This window comes from Neopelma chrysocephalum, unplaced genomic scaffold (genome assembly GCF_003984885.1).
Source record: "Neopelma chrysocephalum unplaced genomic scaffold, ASM398488v2 Primary Assembly neopelma1_75, whole genome shotgun sequence".
NCBI classification, from domain to species: Eukaryota; Metazoa; Chordata; class Aves; order Passeriformes; family Pipridae; genus Neopelma; species Neopelma chrysocephalum.
This window is the reverse complement of record NW_020897736.1, coordinates 15,331,843-15,351,370: the sequence shown is the minus strand read 5'-3', so window position 1 is coordinate 15,351,370 and position 19,528 is coordinate 15,331,843. Positions and strand designations below refer to the sequence as shown.

Sequence of the window (19,528 nt, the reverse complement as noted above, 5' to 3'; positions counted from 1 at the left end):
CATTTCCAGTGCACCAGACAAGCCAGGCAGGAAAAAAGGAAGTCTGGCTTTCAAAATGGGTATTGCTTCCAGACTCTGCTTTTGCATCCTGACCTCGCTTCAAATGGCCCACAGCTTGCCTGGGATGCACACTATCTGCAGGATTCCCCAGGGAAGACTGAGAGCAAGTGACTAACCCAAATACTGCCCAGTTCTGCTGATAGTCACAATGCGATGCTAGGACACACCAACAGGCTGCTGGAATAGCAGAGGAGTCCTTACTCCTTAGAGGCAAGTTAGCAAGCTCCCCACTCTGCATGCTCATGATAAAATCCTCTCCTTCCCCTGTCATGATAGTGGAATATGGGCAAGCTCTGTACTGGTAAAAAGGCTTCTTGAACCGGAAAACAGTGCACTTGTCCCCATGCACCAGGTACAGTTTCTCTTGAAGGACCTGTAGAGTCCAAGGAAGCTCCACAAGTACCTGAAAAAACAGAAGAAATATGAGTAATTCAATATTAATTTTGTCTGTGATACACACTCCCTGTCTTTTTATCTGCTTTGTAATGCTGACTTGTTGCCCCTGTACTTGCTCTCATGCAGGCTACCTAAAAAGACACTTGGGGAACCAATAAAGTAATTTAAGTCCTGAGCAATCCACAACACTTAGCTGGAAGCGAGTGGGGATGAGCCACATTTACAGATTGTAAAGCAAAGATGCAATAAGACATCTATGACCAATTCTGCAATACTGGCCACATACCAAACACCCTGCACTAAATCCCCAATTTTCACCTCAAAGGACTCCTCCAATTATGAAAAAGCAATCAGATTTCTATTTAAATTGCCTTCATGTCAGTTGTATTTTTATTCCCTAGAATGATTCACTTCCAACAATTCACTACCTTCCACAAAAAATAGCTCCCCCACATTTGATAAAGGGAAGTTCCTTCTACTCAAATAAATTTTAAACTGTTTATACTCCTGCTGTGTTCTCAAGGAAGACTCTTCAGATTTTCTACTTTTTGTGAACAAATGCTGCTGTAAGCTTAGTTTCCGGCTGCAGAAGATGACTGTATTTACATGCAAGATTTCTCGGATTAAATATGTAGTATGTTAATCTATTTATGCTAATAAAAGCATTACATTAATAGTACCGTACAAAGATACCACTAAATTACGTATTTAGTCTTTACAGACTAAACATTTTTGTCGGTTACCGAGCCATCACCACATATATAATTACCTATAAGCTATCAACAGGCTGCTTAGCTTTATAATCTGCTGAAGATAGTATTTAAATTCAGCAAGAATCAAAAACCACCTGTTAGCACAGAAATCTTGGTAAGCAGCATGGGATTGAACCAAGTCTTTTACAGATAAGGGAAGAACTGGCACTAACTCCAGTACTGCAGGATTGAAGCCAACAGTGCTCAGTCTCAGATAATGCATCCTAAAAGCAGGAATGGCACATAGCTTTTGTAACCCAATTGTATGCTGTGATATTTATGTCAATGATGCACAACTAACTGCCTAGCCAAACTCCTCAGTCTTTATTATGATGACAGAAGTTTTGTTAATAGAAAGAGGGTAGTTTTATTATACTTATACATGATAAACAATACTGTTGCGGCTCCCATGTTACACAAAAAGTTGTATAGCTGTAGAAAGCACTTGCCCATGTATCAGAGACACTGCATGAAAAAAATTCTTTCGACAATGAAGCAACGACTAGGACCTCGTTCATCTCTGTAAAAATGTAACAGAAGTTCTTCCTGCATTTCAGACTTTATTTTGGCAAGCTGATCATGAACCAAATACAGATTAAATGGTATTTAACACTAAACACTAATTTCTTCTAAATGAACAAGAGTAAACACGCACATGAAGAAAAACAGTATCAAAAAATAGGAGGGGAGGGGGAATGAAAAACAGGTTGCTAGAAAACAGTTTATTAGATAACTCCACAATTTTGAAAATGGGCAGTTTTGATTAAAAGACTACCCGGGTTAAGACAGGAAATTAAGGAAAGCAATACATAATAAATGGAGAAAGGTAAAACTGGCACGCACTCCTCTCGGCTCCGCTCAGCCGCTGCCGGTGCCTCTTTTCGGTCACCCGGCGAGAGCGGATCCCGATCCGGCCCCGCCGCCACCGCCCCTCGCCCGCCGCGCCCTTCCCGGCGGCCCCTGCGCGCCTCCCGGCAGCCCGCGCGGTGCCACCGCAGGATGATCCACGAGCTGCTGCTGGCGCTGAGCGGATACCCCGGGGCGGCCTTCACCTGGAGCAAGCGCGGCGGCCTCCAGGCACGGCACGGCCCCTGCCCCTGCCCCGGCCCCGGCCCCGGCCCCTGCCCCGGGCTCGGCCCCGGCCCCTGCCCCGGCCCCGGCCCCTGCCCCTGCCTCTGCCTCTGCCCCTGCCTGGCCCCGCCCGGCCCGGCCCGGCCCCGGCCAAAGCTCGCCCGCCCCTCACCGCTGTTGTCCCCCCCCAGGTGTCTCAGGAGCTGCCATTCCTCCACCCCAGCGAGACCAGCGTCCTGAACCGGCTCTGCCGCCTCGGCACCGACTACATCCGCTTCGCCGAATTCGTGGAGCAGTACACGGGACACGTACAGCAGCAGGTGGGGTACCGCGGTATTTCCCGGGAAGAGCGCAGCAGGTGTCAGTAAGGCCAAGCTGCCCCGGACACGTGAGTGTCCCGCGGCCCGTGGCCCATACCCGCGCCAGCACTAACTGGAGCGGCGCTCCAGAAAGCTCAGTGCGGTGCACTTATGGGAGGGTACAGAGCAGTGAAAGATGGACAGAATGTAAAATCTCGTTCTTAAGGAAGTCTTGAAATAATTTCTGGCCACAGCAGACTGGCCAAGGTTTGTGAACTGAATAGGATGCTCATGTCTACCTTGTAATGAGTCCTCGTCATGGTTTGTGAAGAGCCTTGAGATCCAAGAGGCATGCTTAAGTGAAAAGAAGCACTGGTACCATTGGTTCCCAGCACTTGCATAGGTCCACAAAACTCTGCTCAAGTAACTTTCCTTGTGACAAGGTTGTATTTGTGGTTTTGATCACTTTATGGTGGGATAAGGTGCGTTTCAACAAGTTTGGAGCCCTGACTGCTGCTGTGACACTGCACAGCTACTCTGTTACTCTTCAGACCTACACTAGGGTGCTGATGCAGTTTTTATTGTTTGGTTTCAGGACCATCATCCATCTCAGCAAAACCAGAGCGGATTACATGGCATTTATTTGCGAGCCTTCTGCACAGGTCTTGATTCAGTGCTGCAGCCATATCGACAGGCACTACTTGACCTAGAACAAGAGGTAAAGGAGAGAGACGTGGAACAAGAGGCGGTCGTGCTGCTGACAGATGGTGGAAAGCTGTCATTTCTGCAATGCATATGCTAAGTAGTAGTACCTAAAATGAGACAAGGTATTTTCCTTTCCACATGAGGGTTGCCTTCCAAATTATTCCTGTGGGATGCCATTGTAAATTAGTCTTCATCCAAATAAGTATTAAGTCCCCTCTTCCTTCAGTTCAGTAGGTGCTCCATCTGTGTCAGAGTCCAGTGCCGTCTCAGACTGTTGTCTCCTGTTTTCAATTTTAAAGGTTTTGCTTAATCTCTGCTAGATTAATAGCTGTCATATCTTGGGTACTGTGACCATCCAGTGGTTGTCGTAATTACTTTTCATTAATTGCTTTATCCTTACAGTTTCTGACTGACCCGCATCTCTCCATCTCACATGTTAATTATTCCTTGGACCAGGTATGTCATGTTAATAAACAGGTAGTGTTCTTTGGTTACTCATATCACTCACTGGGTCTAATAAGAAAGCATATGGTATAAAGAAGGGTTAGTTTGTCATGTCATGCCATTTCTGTCTAACACCTCTACATTTGTAGTCCCTTAATCATGCTCAGAGGATCACCTGCACTTCAACACAAAGCTTAGGTCCTCCACCTTGACTCTCACACATTCCTCACTGCATGTGTTTAGCCTGAACCGCTTCTGGAATATAACTTCGTGCATCTTGCTCCAGTGGAGGGAGGACATGCTTCCAAGAGATTTTCATGTCATGTTTCTCATTTGTGGGGAAAGCCATGTAACAGTTTCATTACATTGTTGTGTTCAGCTGCTGTCCAGACTTACTGAACTATAGTGTTTTCTCTCTGTCTTGCATAACAACCTAATTCAATATTTTGCTCCTTGTTCTGCAGTTTCAGTTACTCTTCCCCTCTGTAATGGTCATGGTGGAACAGATCAAAACTCAGAAGGTACAGTAGAATTGCAGCTAGTTTCTCTTAACAAGTTTCCTCTTTAACTGATAAAGTTATTGCTGCCCCCATCCCAGACTGTTAATACTAGCAAAGAATGTGGTTCGAGTAATGGATGTCCTATTACTAGTACTACTGTAAGTATTGAATAACTATTTTGCAAATCTATTTACACTGGATTTGACTTTTTTCCATTATCAGTATGATCTTTGATGACTTGCATTTTATAATCACAATGCATTTTATAGGACAAGATGCTGTTGGTTGGAATTTCTTCTTTTCTGAATCGGTATTCTCTGACTGTCACCGGAAAAAAAAAAAAGATGCTTACATTTTGTTTAGCAAAAGTTTTGACAGAAGCTTGGGTGTAGAGCACACATGGAGTATGTTACATCTTTTTTTCTGTAAGGCTTGTTCAGTTTGCTAAGGGATTTTCTTGTGAGCAGAAAGTGTAGAGTGTAAATGTATGAAAAGGTCAGTACAGATCCAAATAACAGACATAATGTAACCTTTTCATTCTGCAGATTCATGGATGTCAGATATTGGAGACAGTCCACAAACATAGCTGTGGGGGGTTGCCTCCTGTTCGCAGTGCTCTTGAAAAGTATGTAGATACAGTAAAACTATTATTTCATTCTTCTGTAGGAACTGGAGTTAGTGTCAAAGTATTTATCTTACTTGTTGAAACAGTACATGCAAAACAGCCTTGCATGATATAAAAGTAGGAGTAGCATGCAAGGAAAACTGTCACATTTTTTATCTATTTATTATTTATCTAAAGCAGGCTTATGGTGGGAATTAAAGTTTTCTCCATACTTTGGGCTAAGGGCTCAGAAAAGTTAAGACCCAGTGTTTTTTTTTCTTTTGAAGTCTACAGGAACTGTTTTGCATATGATAGACTTGTTACTGATTTTGATACTTCAAAATGATAAATGTGACTGGGTGAGTGTTGTGATGTTTGTATGTCCTTGCGGAGAAAGTCAGACTACTTAAAATATAAGTTGCATTCATGCTGAAATGTAATTGAGTAGAAACAGCAGGACTGGGAAGCCACTGCAAACTTACACCTCTGGCTAGCAGATTTCTGTGGAGAAGAAATAATCAGAGGATATGTTAGTTTAGTTTTGCACCTTTTAGTTTTGTCCACTTTTCTATATTTAAAAAAAAATTATAAAATTCCACATTAGCCATTTAGCACTTGCCATACTGCCAGGCTGACTGACTGGACTTTCCAGAATGATGTACAATGAGGTTTTGGTTACTGTGTTCAAAGGCTCCGTTGTCTCTCTCTTGACCTCAGGATTCTGGCTGTGTGTCATGGAGTCATGTATAAGCAGCTCTCTGCCTGGATGCTTCATGGATTGCTACTAGACCAACATGAAGAGTTCTTTATCAAACAGGGCCCCTCTTCTGGAAATGCCCCTAGCCAACCCGAAGAAGATGACGATGACTTAGGAATTGGGGGACTTACAGGAAAACAGCTACGAGAACTGCAGGACCTGGTAAGAACTACAAGTCATAGCTTGGCATGTTTTGGTCCTTAGGGAACTAAAGAAGAAATTTATTGTCTTCTGCTTCAGTGTGAGCTGTGCTAGACTAGACATATAATGAGGCCTGGCAAGATGGTAAATCAAGGTAATGTAGTAGCTTGCTGCTAGGCATAAAGGACAGAGACATCTTTTGGCACAGTTGGATAATCTGAGGGCAGAAGGCCCTACAGATGGAATCTCTGTAGATGCTGATGTTAAGTAATTGGAACTGCTGCACACCCCCTGCTCTTGACTGACTGGTTTCTCGTTCCTTATGGTCAAGGCTGTGATCTATAGTAGTGTGAGCAATTGCAAAGGAAAGGGTGTGGGGAGCTTTGCTGTTGACTTGATTCACACCCTTTCTCTGGGCAGCTGGGTCAAGTGCCTTTCTTGCACAACCATTAGTTGTGCAAATGTTACCTAACACGTTAGTGCTACTGACAGTGCTGGTGGAAAATGTGCTCTGGAGAGTCAAGAGGCTGCTAAGCAAGGGAGCGACCTGCTGGCACACTGGTGAAATGCAGTAACTCTCCCTGTAGATGCCATACCGTTAGAGTGCCCTTGTGCAAAGCAGCTTTTTCAATGGAGTAATCTTCCACACTTTGAGCATTTGAGTGTCTCATAGAGATCAGTGAGGAGCAACTGCAACTCTAATTCATGCTCTGGTTTATGGAGAGAAAACATTTCATGGGCACCTATGGTGTTAGTGTGCTGTGTGCAGCTTGGCTGCGAATGCACAGAAGATTCCCCTCAAAACGCCATGTTGCACACTAATTAAGTACCCTATGCAAACAGTCTCTGCTGAAAACAGACTACACACAGGCAAAACCAAGGGAAAACTTTAAAAGGCAGTTAGTGAAAAATCTGTTATTTCACTGTATCAGATAAAGGAAGACTGTGAAAATCGGTGAGTCTTCTAGGGCCATGGTGGAAAATGTGGACATTAAGAAGATAACACCTAGACATCAGCCTTATTACCTCCTTTCTTCAGTATTATTAACTAATGGTGTTGGCAATTCCTCAGTCAAAGAGCAGAATAAGAAATCCTGAGTGTTGAGGGGAGAGACCAATAAAATATTTGGGTATTTGGGTATTGCCTCATCTAAAAGTGTCAGTAGAATCTATAGAAAAGAATTGCCTACCTCTTAATGTTGGCATTAACATATATATATAGATATATACACAAACTTGTACTGAACTCTTCTGTTAGAAGAGTTTCTGTTAGAAAGAAAAAGTCTGTAGATGGCAAACGTTCTCAAAAATTTTTCAGGATGATGTTTTTTTGGATTATGGACTACTGAAACTAATTCTCCAATAACAAGAAAGCCAAATGAAATTATCAGCATTGCTTCTCTGAAGGAAAATCTTGCCTCGGTACTTGGAGTGCTTTATTAATACATTCAGAAAAAAGTTAATAACTTACTTTATTGTTTTAAACAGCTTTCACAGGAGCTGAGAAAATTGCCTTATTTTTGCTAGCAAGCCTTTGGATCTTTATTTGCTCACTAGTGGAGGCATTTACATTTGGCCTGTATCACAAGTGTTCTAGAAGTGTTAAAACATAGGAATGGGTGTAGGGGAGGATTATTTTTGGTAATGCTAGTTAACATTGTTATGGCAGCAAAAGGACTCATGTAATTCAGTTTCAATAAAAATTCCTTTTGCTGATGTAACTTCCTTTGGCACAGCCAATTTGCTGCTATTCCACAAAGGTTTAGCTTCTCCTTTTTCCACTTCTGCTTCACTCTCTGATGGAAACAACATCTCTAGGGATATCTGCTAGCATACTAGAAGCATAAGGAAGTTTACTGGCTTACTTAAATGATACAAATCAGTTTTGCTACCTTTCTGCTTATTTCCAACATTCTTGGATGCCCCCTCACACACACACATACACACCACCCTTTATACACCTCTTCTACACCTCTGGTTTTCTCACACTGGTTTCCACTTGGTTTCTTTTCCCTGGTGCCTCTGACAGCGCTTGATTGAGGAGGAGAACATGTTAGCTCCATCTCTAAAACAGTTTTCTCTGCGAGTAGAAATGCTGCCTTCATACATTCCTGTGCGGGTTGCTGAGAAAATCCTCTTCGTGGGAGAATCTGTACAGATGTTTGAGAATCAGAATGTTAACCTGACCAGAAAAGGTAATGAACATCTTTCTTACAACCTCTGCTCAGTTATGACTGACTGACAAGTAGTTTCCAAAATGCTTTCCAATATTAACAAATTCCTCAACAATCACTGATGATTGCCTGATATTCTTCAGACTATATGGATGGTTGTGCCAGGACAGAGCAGTGGTCCCAGTGTTCTGCTTCTGATTGATTCCAAGGGAGCAGTATAAGAACAGGATGAGTAAATAACACCTTCCAAACACAGTCTCCAAATTTCCAGCAGCAAGTCACCACGTGATTTGCTCTGGATAACTAAAGCAATTGCAAAGGTCTTGTTTTCTTTTCTGTTTGCATCCCTGTCCCTAAATGCTGCAGATAGACACAATGGTACATCTTGCTGTGAGTGTATATGTTGCAGAATGGTGTCACAGTATTAACATGCATCCACAAACACGAGAAATTCATTTGCAAGGTGGTCCCAAAAGTTGCTGTGGAAGACAAATTATCAAGATGGAACCTTGACAGCAAGGGAGAAGCAATTCCAGCTGATGGTTCTCTTTGAGAGCCTGATAAGTTTACATTGGAGCTGGTTTGGGAAATACATTCTTACACCAACTGGGGAGGACTGCTGTGGTGGCTCTATCTTGAGTTTGTCTAAGCAAAAGTACTTAAATTACTTGAGTGACATTACAGAGAACAAAGGACCAATTCAACTGGACTGTTTTCTTGCCTTAGCAGCAGCAAGGTGAAAAAAAATTGGTCTTCTAGCTCAGCTGTTAAAAAAAATGTCCCCAAGTTCAAACAATAGGACAGATTTGAAAGAAGCAGGGATAGGGGGAGAACCAAACCAACTTTTGTTTTGTGTTCAAAGATCTATCTCAGTCCTAGAAAAAGGGCTGTCAGCAACAACCATTTATTGTAGAAAATATTTGGCGTTTTTACTGACACCACAGCACTGCCATGGCAAGTATCTATACTGTAACTGTAACTGTACCTGTATTAGTAATCTTGTACCTTGGTACTTTGAGACCTCCTCTTCACGTTCCTTGCCAGACCTGAGGCAGTGCTGCCTGGACAGCCTTTCTGCCTCACTGTGCTGGAAGGGGTTTGCAGGTCTCCAAATGGCATTCCTTTTTACTCTCCAAAACACTTCTCATTGCTGCCCAGGCTCCATCCTAAAAAACCAGGAGGACACTTTTGCAGCAGAGCTACATCGACTCAAGCAGCAACCGCTCTTTAGTTTGGTGGACTTTGAATCAGTGGTTGACTGGATACGGAGCACTGTTGCTGAGGTAAGCATCCTGGGAAGGGTAACTGCTGTGCAGGCTGAGGAGCATTTAAGTTTTGTGAGTGACTGGGAGAAGGAGGCTCTTCAGAACCACTGACTGAACAAGCATGTGAGCATGCAGGTAGCTTTCGTGTTCTTACGCGTCTCAGAGCTTCATGTAACCCCAGCTTCTAATGACAAAAGGACATTAACAAATACTGTGCACTTTCATGGGCGAAAGAAGGGAGGGTTTTGTGTATTTTTTTATTTCACTTGAAACGACTCCAGAACTTTTCATTGTGCTTTTAGTATAATAGATGGCATCTCACTGGACATATTCTTTGCTTTAGCAATTTTTAATCTTTTTTTTAAGTTGCGGTGGAGAGGAGAACCTGAGAAGATGGGGAGGTTAGAAAAGTGAGAACAAAGCTGAGGTGGAACTAATTTCATAGAAATTTGCTTCTTTTTTTGTTCAAGGGTCTTCATGTTTCTTAGGCAGAGTTTTTTGCTGGTACATATCAAGAGTTCTAACGAGTAGCATGGGCTGCTAGACAGGACTCTGTGTTCTCTTGTGCTTTATACAGCATTGGCTATAGGTGCTTTTTTGTATGCATTGCAAGTGTTTCAAGACAGCTACTACTCTCTCTGAATGGGTAAGATAATTCTGAGGGGAGGTCTCTTGTTTTGTTTGGCTTTTGTTTCCTCACTAGCATCTTTGGAAACTGATGGTGGAGGAATCGGATCTACTAGGACAACTGAAGGTAATGCAACTGCTTGTTTTTGCTGAAGCAGCTTATTTCTTTCTTTTTTAAATAGCTGTTTCCCATTAAATACTTTACTGCCTTCTACTCTGGGCTTTCTTCTTTTAGATAAAGTTTTCATTTTTCAGGTCTCAAGAATGAGCACAGAGTAATAAAGAGTTAGAGGAGTATGTGTATGTGGTTTTGTGGTTTGCATCTTGAAGCACAGGCAGTGTAGACTCTTTGGTCAGTGAGTGAAATTCAGAACTCTCCAGCTGTGTTTTGAAATGGCAGAAATTGTCCAAGCAGTAAAATTTCTGCTTATTTTGGTATGTTTAGATACAAAAAGTTTATCTTCACAGATTATAAAAGACTTTTATCTTTTGGGAAGAGGTGAGCTGTTTCAGGCTTTCATTGACACTGCACAGCACATGTTAAAGACGCCACCTACGGCTGTAACTGAACATGGTGAGTGTTGATTATTCACTTATCAAACTGTCCTCACTGGGGTATAGCAGGGAAATGGTGAGCCATGTCCAGTACAGGAGAGCTCTGTCTTACCTTCTAGATGATATCATTAGTTTTGAGACAACAGCATTTGTAAACTAGAATGTCTCACAGAGTGAAAACAACCTCTCAGAAACTTTCAGATGGCAGGTTTCTCCCCATATTTGAAGCTGGAATTAAAAGAAACCAGTGGCAATAGTGCATCACTGTTGTCTTTTATGGCCGAGCATAAATAACTAATGGGTGCAAAATTAGCACTAGCTGCATCATCTTGGGTTGATTTGTGTGTTCTCTTGTCAGATGTCAACGTTGCATTTCAGCAGTCTGCTCATAAGGTGCTGTTAGATGATGACAACCTTCTTCCTCTTCTTCACTTAACCATTGAGTATCACGGAAAGGAGCATAAAGGTATATATACTTGCATTTTTAATAGTGAGTTAAGATGGGAGATGATGACCTTGTTTTCAAATCCTGTTGCTCTTCTCTAAAGTTAAAGAAATACTAATTTTGTTCCCTTTACACCCCAGTGTGATGGCCCAGACTGCTTTGGCTCTTCTTAATTCTGTTCTCTTCCTTTCCCCTTTTCTTCCTTGCCATGGTTGTATTGACAAAGAAGATAATGTAATCCAGCACCTCATTTGTTTTCAGACACTTCTCAGACTCGTGAAGGGCCTTCCCGGGAGTTATCTCCTCGTGAAGCCCCCACATCTGGATGGGCAGCTCTGGGCCTTTCTTACAAAGTTCAGTGGCCACTGCACATTCTCTTTACTCCTGCTGTTCTTGAGAAGTAAGTACTAGGTACGGTCTTTGTATATTCATCTATATGTTCCCTGAGCTCAGGCACTCACTAATGGGGTTTTTTTCTCACTATGGAGAGAAAGGTAGAGTTATAATACTTCATCTTGCTCTCTGAACCTTAGAATGGCTCTTTTCACTTACTCAAATATTGAGAGTATTTGTAATGACAGTAAGACCTACAAGATGCTGACAGATCTGCACTAATTTACAAACAGTGCTACTTTAACAATGTTTTCACTGGCAGCTCCCCTCTTTACACCAAAATTAACTTTGTATTTTTTAGGTCAGTAACCAATACAAGCAGAAATCTTACTCTGTGATGGGCCATCACCTGATCTGCCCTATCTATTGACAGGCAGCCACCTCCTGTTTCTTTTTCCAGTCTTTCATTATGTTCTCTAATACCTGCAGCCAAGGAAGATTTTAGTCTTAAACAACTTTGTATTTTTTTTTCACTGTAGGTACAATGTTGTGTTCAAATACCTGCTGAGTGTGCGCCGAGTCCAGGCTGAGCTACAGCACTGCTGGGCTCTCCAGATGCAACGCAAACACTTGAAATCGAACAGAACGGATGCCATCAAGTGGCGTCTGAGGGATCACATGGCTTTCCTTGTGGACAATCTTCAGTATTATCTGCAGGTCAGTATTTACAGAGTAAGAGAAACTATCAGTTAGTCAGGAACTGGCAAAAATGCATGGAGGGAGCACTGGAGACCTGTCTTTCAGGTTTCAGATTTTTTCTACTGTAAGGAAATCAGAATTTCCTGTACAAGTCTACACTTCTTCCAAGTTCCCAGACTTAGTGTTACAATTAAAAAGTTTTTGGACTTGTGATTTAGTGAGTGTTACTAGAAATGCAGGAGTTCTCTAGTGGCTCCAGTGCTTCTAAACATTTGTGAGAAACCACAGACATCTCTGAAGGATCATCATTAAGATGCCATCCTGGTTTCTTCCCTTGCTTCTTACTTGAACTCCACTGTGAATTAAGTTTTGGGGTTTTTTTGGTTGGTTGGTTGGTTTTTTAAAGAATTGAAAGAAGCCATATTCTGACCATTTGAAGTCAAAAAAGAGACTTTTCAAATGTAAACAGCAGTTACTAATAGCATGTCATTGTGAGAATTACCTATCACTTTGTTAATAGCTGTAACAGCTAATTGATGGGGCTTGGCTTTCTAGATTTTCCAGATTATCTCAGCTCTGGCTGGGCTTTTGCACTGCAGCCTTTGCCCTAAGATTCCAGATAGCATCTCCCAGTATAAGATTCAGAGATTACTACTATCAAATACCTTTGTTTACATGCTGGTTATATACTTTTTTAATAGTTAATCTTAAAGAAAGTGACCATTTCCTTTTCTACATAGATATTACTTAGGCATCGAAAATTCCTTTGTCCCCCCCATTATGTACTGCTGTTGTCTATAATTCCCCGTTCATTGGGTGGAGAGAAGGGGATCCTCAGCCTCTAACATACGAGTAGCAATAAGCAAGTTTCTTACGCAAAACTTCTGGGTGGTCTGAAGTACTCCCATTCCTCAAGATACTAACGAGATATCTTTACATATCCATCAGGTGGATGTACTGGAGTCTCAGTTCTCACAGCTCCTGCAGCAGATAAATGCCACACGAGATTTTGAGAGTATACGATTGGCTCATGATCATTTCTTAAGTAATTTGTTGGCTCAGTCTTTCATCCTCCTAAAACCTGTAAGTAGGTCTAGTTTTCACCTTTTCCTACAAATTCTCCAACTGCCCTAAGAAACACACCTTTTTGAACAGATACAACAAATCATATCTTTTAAAACAGATCAGCGATAATCTCCTGCAGAGCACAGACTACAATTCTAGGAATGAGGCAGGTTTAAACTGGAACAGATAATCAAATTAAGATCACTTAATTTACAGCTGGTGAGCGTGAATGCTGCATTCCTGGCAATTTTAAATCAAGATTATTTCAGTGTTCAGTTAACCTTACTAACTTAAATTTTATCACTATATTTTTATCACAGGCCATTTCATTCAAGAAGTACTAATTAGCATGATTCTGGGAACTGTATTCCTGAGGGACTTGTGCTGAAATGCACTAGACTAGGAAAAATTCTCTCTCCTACTTAAGAGAATAAAAATAGCTGAGATGTTCTGGAGTGGACTTTTAAGGGTCTTTTTTCTTTTAAGAAAAAATATGTTATAATGTTGCAGTATTTTTATAAAGCTTTAACCTCACAGAAGCATTACCAAAGAAAGTTAGTTTCAATGAAACAGTGTCTTTTTGCTCAGTCTATGAGACTATTATAGCATAAAGGTGTCAGAATACCAATTATCCAGTCTGGAATTTTGATGTGTTCCAGTAGCTACATCTGTGAAGCATTTGGGCTTTCCTAACACTCCTGAATGCAAGTTACCTTGACCAATTGATACAAAAAAAATTCCAAGTTTAGTGAACAGTGAAATCAAAGCCTTGAACCATAGCTCTTGCTGGTCTTTCTTATTCCTTCTTCATCCTGAAGCTGCAGTGAATGACCTGCTGGTTGGACAGGAAAGCCAGTGTTCAACTGCTCTGCCTGTGTGGACGGCTCATGCCAATCCTGTTTCCCCAGTAATGTCTGCAGGAGGTTGGAGGGAGGGGGGAAGGGCAGGGGGGGAGATACAGCATAACATTTAAACCCTTTCTCGATAGAAAACCTTACAAAAATGCTACAGATACTTTAACATCTTCCTTACTGATTAAAAAATATAGTATCACAACATCTTGATTATGAGTGCTGCAGCTTCTTGGGTACCAAGAACTGCTTTCCTTGTGTTTGAACTCTGTTTCAACTACTATCTTGTGCTTTTTATCCCATGCAGGTTTTCCACTGCTTAAATGAAATTCTGGATCTTTGTCATAGTTTTTGTTCTCTGGTCAGTCAGAATCTGGGCCCATTAGATGAACGGGGAGCTGCACAACTCAGTATTTTGGTGAAGGTGAATCTGTGTTTCTGTGGATCTGTTGTTCTTCCATGTAAACATTTGCCTAAGCAGTTATCTTGGCTTTAACAGTTGTAGTACAAGAGTGTAAGCTGAGATGTTCTATATAAGGACTTGTAATTATTTTAATCAATCAACCGTACTTAGGCTGGAAATTCTGTGTGCACAGAGAGGAGGAATGTGGCCAGATATTGGAATAGAATGAGGCAGGTATTTGTTGGTGTCTCTATCTTTTGGATAACTAACACCTAGGAGTTCTTGTGGGTCACAGCTTACCTTATCCTGGACCACAAGGATCACTTCTCATGCAGTGATTCTTTTCGTCAGGCTGTTAAAGGACTGGTTGGGCAGAAACAGAGATTAAAGGCTTGCTTGCTTTCTGAGAGGGCCCAGAACTGACTTCTTCTAATTTGTAGGGATTCAGTCGTCAGTCATCACTTCTCTTCAAGATTCTCTCTAGTGTTCGCAACCATCAGATAAACTCTGACTTAGCTCAACTGCTGCTACGCTTGGATTATAACAAATACTACACCCAGGCTGGAGGAACCTTGGGCAGGTAGGAATATCTTCAGGGTTGCTTGTAGCATTATCCTGACGTACTTGGAAATACAAAGCCATTTTTATTGATTGCTTCTAGTTATTTTGGCTTACCCAAAGTGTTGCTAAATACTATGACAGAGAAGTAACAAACCAGCATGAATTAATTGTGGGGTTTCATATGCTTTCTCCCCTTTATTTTGGCAGGAAGTTGAACAAGCTGCTAGCTCATATTGGCTGAAAAATGCCGATGTGGGTTGATAAAGGGAGTTACTTTCAACATGTAATTAATAATTTACCCTTCTCTTGCAGTTTTGGGGTCTAAGTACTAAGACCTTTCCTTCAGGATGTGACTAGTGATGCATCAAGCAGTGGAGACTGGTGCTCTTGGACAGTTGGGAGAGTTTGCACTCAACTTCTTTGTAGCTGGCTCTTGCCTGGTGAACTACTGTTTCAGAAGGAATTGGCAAAGTGCCACTTATGTGAGGCTGCCCAGTGACTGTGGGAAGCTACTCTGTTTTTCCTGAACTAGTAAGAACATGCTTTCTGCAGCCCCACATATTCTTATAAATGCTTCTAAGGAGGCAGTCTGTGCCTCTTCAGAAAGTGAAAAAGCACCAAGAATTATAATGTCTTGACTCTTCAGCTGGACTATGCTCCGTTGCAAGTTGGAGTATGGAGAAACTAATCTATTGTTCTTGACCATGAATGAAGTTTTAGCTGTATTCAGAAGTTCCACTTGTGCAGTAAACCAATTTACAATACACAATGTCTGCTGATCAAATACATACTACCTGGTAAGTGAAACAAGCAATGGCAATTTTCAGTTGAGGTGTAGGGGGAGGGAAGAAGGAATAGATTTCAAGAATCTCTTCTCATGCAGTGCACTATTCTAGCATATCTGTGCAGGTGAAAGAGACACCAGTGATATCACATGCTTTCTCTATACAATTTAATACATTTTGTGTGCTGATACTACATGAGCCTAGACAAAGCAGGAGCTTTGCCTTATTTGAGTACCAAGCACCCTGTGCCGGCAGAAAAGAGCACTCGCACTGAACCTCATCAGACGTTTCCCTGGGCTGGCTGTCTGCTCCACCTGGGCTGTTTTCATTCCAGACTAGTTAGAATGCTACTAGTGACTACCCTACTGCACCGAAATAAAACCATTTTGTCATGCAACTGTATGGAATATTGTCAATATCTGCACCCCAGTGCAAAGGGAACAGAGTGCCATAGCTATTCTCTGTCAGTGAAAAGCTGAAGTTTTCTTGCAGAAACTTCTTGCCTGTTACTAAGATTTTGTAGCCTTGCTACAACAAACAGACTATCTTGCTGCAAGTCCATTTGAATGACTGGCAGAAGAGAGTCCTCCAGTCCATCACTGGAATGTTGTATCAGGTTTCCAATTTGAACATGAAGGCTGCCAGGAAACCAGCCTTCCCTCAAAGGGTTTGTATTTGCACGCGGCTGCAGCTCTACACTAAAATTTCATGTCCCTGAGGGGGAAAAAAAAATCCTCTCTGGTCACTCAGAAAGACACAGGAACACAGCCAGCAAGACCTGGCACCTTCCATGCACTACAGCTGTTTGTGGTAGGACTGTAGGTAATGCAAAGTTTAAAATCCTGTGACTGTGGAAAAAGCTAGAAAGCTAGAAAGCAAGTTGAAGTTTGGATGTGGGATTTACAGAGCAACACATTCAGGTGTCTGAGCTAGGAAATGATAGAAGAAAAATACACATTAAGAAAAGCTTTACACTTCTGAAGCAGGGGACTAAAGACTGTATATGGCTGGATGGAGGCCTGGATGCACCTTCAGCCTACAGCACTGTTAGAGTGAAGAGCTTTTGCCTTTATGCCACCTGAGCGCTAAGATGAAGTGCCTGGTTGTGAATGCAGAAGCTCAGAAGCAGATGATTTATCCCATTACCATTTAAAGATACACAACACTTACATGATCTTTGAACCTCAAGTCTCCCAGCAGTTTAGTTGTCCAAGGTTCTTGAGTCTATATCTCTACTTAGGTAGTGCCAGTCTCCACTAAGGCAGGTTAATAGCTATATAGTCACTACAGGAAAAAAAGAGAGGTAGCCAAAACAAAATGGCACTTTGTCCTAGAAATTCATAGCAGTCACTTAGCAACACCTTAATGAAATCAATGGAAAAGAACAACAGCAAACTGGAGAAGTACAGAACATGGTATTCTTCCAACAAACAGAATTGCTGCTGCCCTGAACTTTGTGGTATTTACTTCTGTAAATACAGGCTGCCAATGGAATATGCCCCCTTTCTTTCCTTTATAATCAACTTTGTGTTGAGGTCAGCCTTTACCCAAAGCAGAATATTGGTGCTATTCAGCTCAGAGAAATGTAAGCATTTCTTTTCTCTTTGTCCTCCTTTTCTGAAGACATTGCCCTGGAATAAGTTCAGATAAATGAGGAGTCCCAGCAGATACCACAAGAGATTGAACATTTATTTAATCATAAAAGTCCAGCAGATAAAACTATATACAATAATCCATGCATACTGCCCATTTCACAAATATTTGAAATCTGATTAAAACACAGTCTGCACAACAGTTGGGGCAGCAGGGCAAAGTTTTCATTTAGGGGGGGACATAGTCATGTTTATATTTTGGATGCTGCTTGTAGCCTACTCTCTCACCAGCAATAAGGCTCTGGATCACCCACTCTTGCGAGACAACAGGCAGCCGTAAAGCTTCTGCACACTTCAAGACACCAGCTGGGCAGGACAAATCAGTCACCACCACATCATAAACACCCAAAGCAATATCTGCACAGGAGGAAAGACAGGCATCTGTCAGGTGAAGAAAGAGGATCTGCTCTGAAGCAGCAGATCATAGAATCACTGAATCCTAAATGATTTGAGAGGGACACTAAAGCTCATCTCATTCCACTCCCCTGCCACGGGCAGGGACACCTTCCAAGAGACCAGATTGCTCCAACACCCGTCCAACCTGGCAGATCCACGTGTTTTACCACTATGAATCTCTCTTACATGTCTTTTCATCCCTAGGCAGTGAATTCTCTTCATGCATGTTAATACAGCAACCCTGCACCTTGCAAGTAAAATATCCTTTTTAGTCCAGGTAAGAGAAAACCAGTAACCAACATTACAGGCAGGACAGTGAGTCCTGACCTCAGGCTGGGCATACTAAAACCTATAGCCCATATAGAGAGGGAGATACAGCTGAGTTGAAAAAGACAAGGAAGTACAATTTGAGAGGCCCACAAAAGGTCCAGGAGCAACTCTTGCCTATTTCCCCCTTTCAACATAGGCTGGAAGCTGACAGCTTGTGTTCTGAATTGCTGCAGCATCTTCTCTGCAAAGACAGGTCTCCCAGATATAATCTATATAAAGATTACATTCAAGTAGAGAGCTAATATCTTGCACTTTGCCTCCCTTTCTGCTTACAGACAACCTTGTAAGCCATTCTAAATGGTTTTAAACCATACTAGAGACCACTAGCATAGGGTTCCCTGAGAAACTAGCCAATGAGTACCTTTGCTGTGAGCATTTGAGTAGTGCTGTTTAACAGATGCTGCTCCCCCTGTCATGAGAATTTCAGACCACAGATCCAGGAAGCTCTGTTGCTGGTCTGAAACCAGGAGAACCTTTAGGTTATGAAACGGGTTTTCTCGTGGGTGCCTGTAAAGAGAAATGCAGACTACTAAGAATACCCAGTAGTCTAGTCACCTGATTGGCTCCCATATTGGTTCTTTGAATATCTTGTGTACAATGACCCACTCTTTTACTACCCTTCCTGAATGGATTATCCTATTTATAGAGAGTAAAACAGAGCTAGACAATGGTGGGGTGTGTTTGCAGCAGCCTAAATCTAAGTTAAGCTAGGCTCTTTCTTAATCCAGAACCACCTTTCTTGTACAAATCCAAAATGCTTCCACTTTGATAGGTCTGAGCAGGAAGACATCAGTCTCCTGCCCAAAAGCCTACAGCAATTTACAAACTTTTGTCTGCCCCTCAACTTGCCTGAGGAGTCTGACCTGACAACTATTATCTCAGAACAGACCTACTGGATTAGCCTCCATAGAAAATGCAGAAGCTAGCTTCAAAAAAGTACCAAGGGAAAACGAGTATTGCTCTCCTTTATTCATTTCTGAGCAATTAGAGAAGTTAGTCATGTGTGGGAAGCCTTTCCTGAGTTCTGTCTTCCTCATGAGAAGACTGACTCCTTTCTTACTTCCCAAAAGACTGTCTTTTTTGAGTATATAGCACCCATATGTATTTGGCACTAGAGATCACAGTAAATCCAAAGAAAGAGGTGGAAATGCTGTTCCTATATGGAAGGAAAAACACGGGGAGCAGTACTAGGGTCACCTTCAGTACCTGCAGATATTCAAGAGCCTCCCAAGCGTAACAGTTCTCTTGGAGATTCTGTAGACTCAGATCATGGTTATTTTGGCACTTACCATTCTAGCAATTTTTGCTCCTGGAGGCTATATCCAGCTGGTAAAAGGTAATTCCGATAATTTTGAAGCTGGTTAGCATGACAGCTATCATGGACCCAGATATGAGAGACACAAGGGATCCCGCTGGCAAGGCACAGCAAGTATTTCCGAGTTCGACAATGCTGGTCCGCAATTAAAAGACACTGATATGCTGCATTACACTTCAAGGGAGATAAAAAGATATGTAAACAGGAGACAACACTTGCAAAAAAACCCAGAAATGATCCTGCTGCTAAACACTTTAAAGAAGAAAACAACTGAAACCCTGATTTTCATAGCCTTGTTATGTGAAAGATGAATTAGATAAAGGTACTATTGATTTCAGAATCT

The 19,528-nt window shown here is 41.9% G+C and overlaps 2 protein-coding genes across 5 annotated transcripts in view; one reads left to right on the top strand and one right to left on the bottom strand.

The window, feature by feature from the left end:
- Window positions 1–2,182: 2,182 nt before the first annotated feature.
- TUBGCP4 (tubulin gamma complex associated protein 4) lies at window positions 2,183–15,894 on the top strand. 2 transcript variants are annotated; one of them, XM_027688749.1, is made up of 18 exons: window positions 2,183–2,285; window positions 2,471–2,599; window positions 3,174–3,296; window positions 3,686–3,739; window positions 4,192–4,248; window positions 4,773–4,852; window positions 5,549–5,750; window positions 7,759–7,924; window positions 9,062–9,186; window positions 9,872–9,922; window positions 10,264–10,369; window positions 10,709–10,816; window positions 11,057–11,195; window positions 11,668–11,845; window positions 12,776–12,910; window positions 14,051–14,167; window positions 14,587–14,726; window positions 15,020–15,894. In XM_027688749.1, the coding sequence occupies exons 1-18, from the start codon at window positions 2,208–2,210 to the stop codon at window positions 15,030–15,032; spliced, it is 2,001 nt and encodes a 666-aa protein (XP_027544550.1). In that variant the 5' UTR covers window positions 2,183–2,207; the 3' UTR covers window positions 15,033–15,894. The 2 variants fall into 2 exon arrangements, with proteins under 2 accessions (XP_027544550.1, XP_027544551.1); XM_027688750.1 differs by lacking the exon at window positions 3,686–3,739.
- Window positions 15,895–16,672: 778 nt separating this feature from the next.
- TP53BP1 (tumor protein p53 binding protein 1) overlaps window positions 16,673–19,528 on the bottom strand; it is a 28,203-nt gene continuing 25,347 nt past the window's right edge. For 2 of the 3 annotated variants that reach the window (XM_027688358.1, XM_027688356.1), the window contains exons 25-27: window positions 19,160–19,359; window positions 18,232–18,377; window positions 17,161–17,501 (exon numbers count right to left, since the gene is read on the bottom strand). In XM_027688358.1, coding sequence (XP_027544159.1) covers window positions 17,314–17,501; window positions 18,232–18,377; window positions 19,160–19,359 — 534 coding nt within the window. In that variant the 3' untranslated portion in view covers window positions 17,161–17,313. Of the gene's footprint in view, window positions 16,777–17,160; window positions 17,502–18,231; window positions 18,378–19,159; window positions 19,360–19,528 lie in introns of those variants that run through there. The other variant, XM_027688357.1, reaches the window with a different exon arrangement.